This window comes from Meleagris gallopavo, chromosome 14, assembly GCF_000146605.3.
Source record: "Meleagris gallopavo isolate NT-WF06-2002-E0010 breed Aviagen turkey brand Nicholas breeding stock chromosome 14, Turkey_5.1, whole genome shotgun sequence".
In the NCBI taxonomy this organism is placed as follows: domain Eukaryota; kingdom Metazoa; phylum Chordata; class Aves; order Galliformes; family Phasianidae; genus Meleagris; species Meleagris gallopavo.
In genome coordinates this window covers 1,333,567-1,338,613 of record NC_015024.2, presented here as the reverse complement: position 1 = coordinate 1,338,613, position 5,047 = coordinate 1,333,567, and the positions used below count along the sequence as shown (strand labels likewise).

Here is a 5,047-nt window from a genome sequence, read left to right as displayed (position 1 = left end):
GCATCATCCAGAGGAAACATCAGGTTTACTTCAGTGTAATCAGATGTAAAACGCTCTCTCTCCTTGATTCTCATTTGCATCCCTTCTTAAGGCTGCTTCCTACCAAGGAAGAAAAGGAAGAGGACTGGACTGGACCCAGACTAAGTTTCGGGATGGGCTGGATACTATTTTAATTCTGCAGGCTCCCTTTTTGCATTACATCCACAGGAGAAGATCTACCACACGTTCCTACAGCCCACAGACCCACTATAACAGGAGGAATGAGAAACACAGAATAAATGCATTTTGGATGACTCACCCACATAATAAGGAGTATAACAGGGGGTCTGCAGTGCATTTTGTACAGTGGTTTCTTTGGCAAAGCCGAAGTCTGTGAGTTTAAGTACAGTATCCTTTTCTTTTGATGTGTAAAGCAAGTTTTCAGGCTGAAAGACCACCAAGAGAAAGATAAGCAGGGTAATGAAGAGAGGCCTCCAACGAGCTGTGCAGTCAAAACACTCCTGCTTGCCTTGATCACCACCAGTATTTGGATCCCCTCTTTACCTCACATCCCACCATATCACACAGAAAGTTCCCTCCCAACACACCAGCACCTTTGCTCAGAGTAAGGATCAGCGTCCTTCGCAACATGGCGTTAGTTCACTGAGCGTGTTTAGGGAGCATTTGAGGCTAAGCACTTCAGTTTCTGTGCTGGTGATAGGCAGTGGCACACAGCTCCACAGTATGTATATATACACATACCTGAACTGTTAAGCCATTCTCCAGTTCCTACCTATGGAGCATCTCCACCCCATACATGTAACCCTCAGTGACACCAAACAACGTCAGTTCTCCTGCCAACTAAATGCACAGAAGCATCCATAGAAACTTCATACACCCTTTATTACAAGGAAAGTACAATTCAGAAAACAAGTAATAACTGATAAAGACTGCAGATAATGATACAGCACTTAGTCTAAGTTTACTTCAGGCAGTGTTATTTTCTTGTTAATTAACTGGATTCCAAGTTGCTGGTACCTCTTCAGCTAACCATCGGACTGCATCCCCCTTTGCATTCTCTACACAACTGGAAAGCATTAGCACATATGAACATTTTGACCTTGGACTAGAAGTGATCTAGTTGTGAACAAATCCCCTCTCACACTGGCAGAGGAACAGGAACACTTAGATAATCTATTTGTACTCTTAGTTCTATTTAAATCACCACCACCCATTTATTTTTCCACCCTACACTCTTTTCCCCTGACCACACACCTCCAGACCTCACCTTGACGTCTCTATGGGCAATGTTCATTGAATGCAGATACTGGATGGCTGTGCCAATGTCTCTCATTATTTCAGAGGCCTCTATAAATACAATTTTAGAGAAAGGTCACATTAACATTCCCACTGTAACTCAGGGACATGCTTGGGAATGCTTATGACTTACAAACAGCTTGCTGGAATACATGGCTAGCATCAAGAGTAGAATATCTAAAATTAGCCCTAGCAGCTGTGTTTTGGTTTTGCAGGCAACCATACCCCAATTCCTCAGCTGCTCAGCCCTCCTCCTAAGCAGGCACAGCAACCAAACAGTTGAGAATTCTGCTTTTCATGAGCTCGGGAATTTGTGCTTTAATTTCTCACTGGAAAAGCAGAGAAGGTACACAAGCAACTCCCAGCCAGGACGCAGCTCTGGTAGTTCAGGACATGACCTTGGTTATCCTAGACAGAAGTTTAACTTTCAGCTTCTAGTTCAGGGGTAATGGGAGGATCTAATAGATTTTCTAAAAATAGAGCAACATAGCAATATAATAATTTGAGGACAGGTCACATCTTTTTCCTCGCTGTCTTTAGAAGTTTTCCTTGGAAGAAATGAAGTCCGCAGTTCTACTCTGCAGAGCCCAAACCTCCCACTACCAAACAAGAAGTTTTGAAAATTTAACATATATCCCAGTGGTAAATTCTCTGGCTGGTGAGCTGCCTTGCAAGAGCAGTACTCAAGATCTGGATGAGTTCAGTTATACTCGGAGAGTTTCGGAGCAGGGAGGTGTGACATTCCCATTGTAGCAAATGAGCATTATATTACATCTTCATTAACAGGGAAACAGAAATAGCCACTTTAATTTGCTGTTCTTTTCTGCACAGGTAGGAACTTCAGCTACAGCAGTGAGAGGGAAAAGAGAAATTATTGTACTGTAACCTGGAAGCCATTTTCACATCACTTTTGATTGAAATTATGCAATCTCAGGCAATAGCAACCAGAAAAGCTAAAAAAAAAAAAAACAACACCCATCTCCTCAAGGGAAAGCTGTGCAAAACTTCCCCCTTCCTGGCACAGCTGAGAAGTCTGGCTTTAACGGAGAGTTGCAGCTGATGAATAAATGGCCAGTGAACCTGGGGAATCCAGTGCTACAGGGCTTATTCATCTCAGGAATGAATGAAAGGCTATTTTTATCTTAACACCCAAATGGTTTCTGAGAAAATGTAAGATACCATATAATACTATTTAAAGTAGAAAAATCCTGTCTGTAGCACAAAGGGCCATCAGAACAGTTTCCTTCCTGGAATCTTGTATTTTAGAGAGGAACAAATAAAGTGTCTGAAAATGCTCATTCTCCCACACAACACTCATATCAGTTCAAGGATTCATCCCTGGCCAGAAACATGGGAACACAGGATGAAGAATAGCCCAGCCTCTATAGCAGCCTTCCTAAACACAAGCTCAGGTATAATTTACAAGCTCAAGTATAATTTACAAGCTCAGGTATAAATTGTTCCTCTTCAAATCATTTTGTCAGGACGCCAGCTATAAACACTAATATTTTCACTCCTGATTAGAAATAACCTTGTTTGTTGTGAATGGGCAAGGAGAACCACATTCAAGCACACCTGTAGTACTCAGCAATAATGATTAACTCTGACAGTAAAAATAGCAAGAGTATTCTACTACAAGCTCTGTCACTGGCTCCTAGCAGGTCTTTACATATGCACACAGTCCCTATTATAGATGAGGAGGCTTGTTTGCAGCGTGGCTAATAACACTTCCTTTCAAGTAGTACTTTAAAACCCTCAAATAAGAGATGTTTCATCAAATGTGATTGGCTCATTATATTCCCCACCTCACAGTATAGCTGTGCACGGGGCTGTTGTTTAAGGGACAGCCAGAATAAAAATCACAGCAGGACCTGAGCTAATGTTGGAGGTGGTCTGGCAGGAGACCAGAGACAAGAGTAATAGAGGCTGCGGTGGCTCATAATTGAAAAAGCTGAGCAAATGTGTATAAGGAATTTTCCTCTAACCTTCCACATTGTGTCTGAACTTGTCACAGTCTGGTAACTTTTGATTCACAAGGAACTTCAGAGGTAACTCTTTACTACAGAATTGAAAATAAATAAAATGGAAACCTACCAAAAAAAAAATCAAAAAGAAAAAAAACCCTGTAAGAGACCTAAGTAGAGGGAAAAAGCAAAGCAGCAATTTGTCACAAACATTAAACTTGTGATTTTTCACCTCTCTCAGTGAAAGCTTGGTCTCCTCTCTCCTGGATCCTGCTAAACAGCTCTCCTCCCTCCATGCTGAAACAAAGAACACACAGAAACAACAACAAAAATACCGTATGCGAGCAGGAAAGACCAAATTAACACCTGACTGCGCATCTGGGAACCATGGCAGGAATGGATTAGAAGAGATTACAGACCACCTCCCATGCCAATGCTTCTTAAACACCACGCTCCTTTGAACCAACGCACAAAGCCACTGTGATATGGAATAAGTAGAAAACAAAGCAAAACCAAGGAGTTTTCATGCTTTCTGTTTAATGCACACTGACATAAGGAACACGACACGCACAATGGCGAAGTCAGATATGTTGGCAAAAGGAGGCTGTTTTGTGTAAGGGTAGGAGATGAAGAAAATAGGAATCAAAGGTAGTGAAAAATGTTATTATTTGTCTCTACTGAAGACACCATTGTGGTATTACAGATCACAGAGAGAGTAGGAAAAGTTACAGTCAAGACAGAATAAAAACGATCCTGTCAGATCACAGGACTTGTAGTTGATAGTCAATCAGTCAAAGTATATCATATTTGTACAGACATATCTTTCAAGATCATATTAACTGGCCAGCTTTCGTAAGGATAATTGTCAGAGTACAAGAAAAAATTGTGTTATGCTTAAGGTTCCTCATTCTCCCACTGCACAAGTTAGCTGCAGCAGCTGTACATTTACCTACAAGTTCTATAGAGACAACAACAGGCTTGCTGCCCAAACAAAACTTGTGCTAATGAGAAAGCCCACTTAATTCTTTTCTAAGCCAGCATTTTCTCTCCCTGCTCCCCTCAGCCCCTCAAAGAGCAGTGCTGCTGGTCCATACCATTCCATGACAATGAGGAGGCATCTCTTTCCATGATGTATGTTCTCATAAACATCCAGGATGTGAACAATGTGGGGACAACCCGATGCCCGCCAGTGATATTCTACTTCCAGACGAGCTTTTGGGTTGTCATACAGGAGCTGCAAAGAAACAGAAGAAAACAATGACATCAGTTTGTATCATTTGGCTTTAATTTGGTATGTAAACGCAGCCAGTTTTTGAGTTTAAGGATGGTTCCAAGGACTACCTGGGGCACTTTTCTCCTGCCAAAAAATGTCAGTCCATCACAGGACTTCTACCACCTCTGCACTGTCCCACTTTCTAGGCTGAAGTATACAGAAGCCACAACTGGTCTTTCGGAGCTGAGGGGTCTGGAGTGGCAGCAAGGGGAGATTTTGAAGGAGGTGGATACAGAGCCATCTCATTTAACTCCAGATGAGAAACTGTAGGTTTCATCCTACTTTTTTTTGCAGTACTCACACTGCAGTCAAACAGAATATGTTGTGTAAAGACAACTCCTGTAAGGAAACAAGACCTTGTACAGCCAGGTGGGATGGAGCTCAATGGAGCTGGAGCCCCCCACTTTCTGGATGGAGCAGAGACTCGTTCTGCAAGTAATTGTAAAAGAGAAAGGAAAGTTCAGGAGGGAGGCAGAGCCTCCCTCCCACACCTTCATTTTATATCTATTTTATA

General features: G+C 42.0%; 1 protein-coding gene across 1 annotated transcript; it reads right to left on the bottom strand.

The window, feature by feature from the left end:
- Positions 1-200: 200 nt before the first annotated feature.
- LOC104913101 (MAP kinase-activated protein kinase 3-like) lies at positions 201-4,539 on the bottom strand. The gene is made up of 4 exons (XM_010718292.1): positions 4,355-4,539; positions 3,493-3,557; positions 1,268-1,347; positions 201-425 (listed from the first exon to the last, which is right to left on the bottom strand). The coding sequence occupies exons 1-4, from the start codon at positions 4,522-4,524 to the stop codon at positions 216-218; spliced, it is 525 nt and encodes a 174-aa protein (XP_010716594.1). The 5' UTR covers positions 4,525-4,539; the 3' UTR covers positions 201-215.
- Positions 4,540-5,047: the final 508 nt, after the last annotated feature.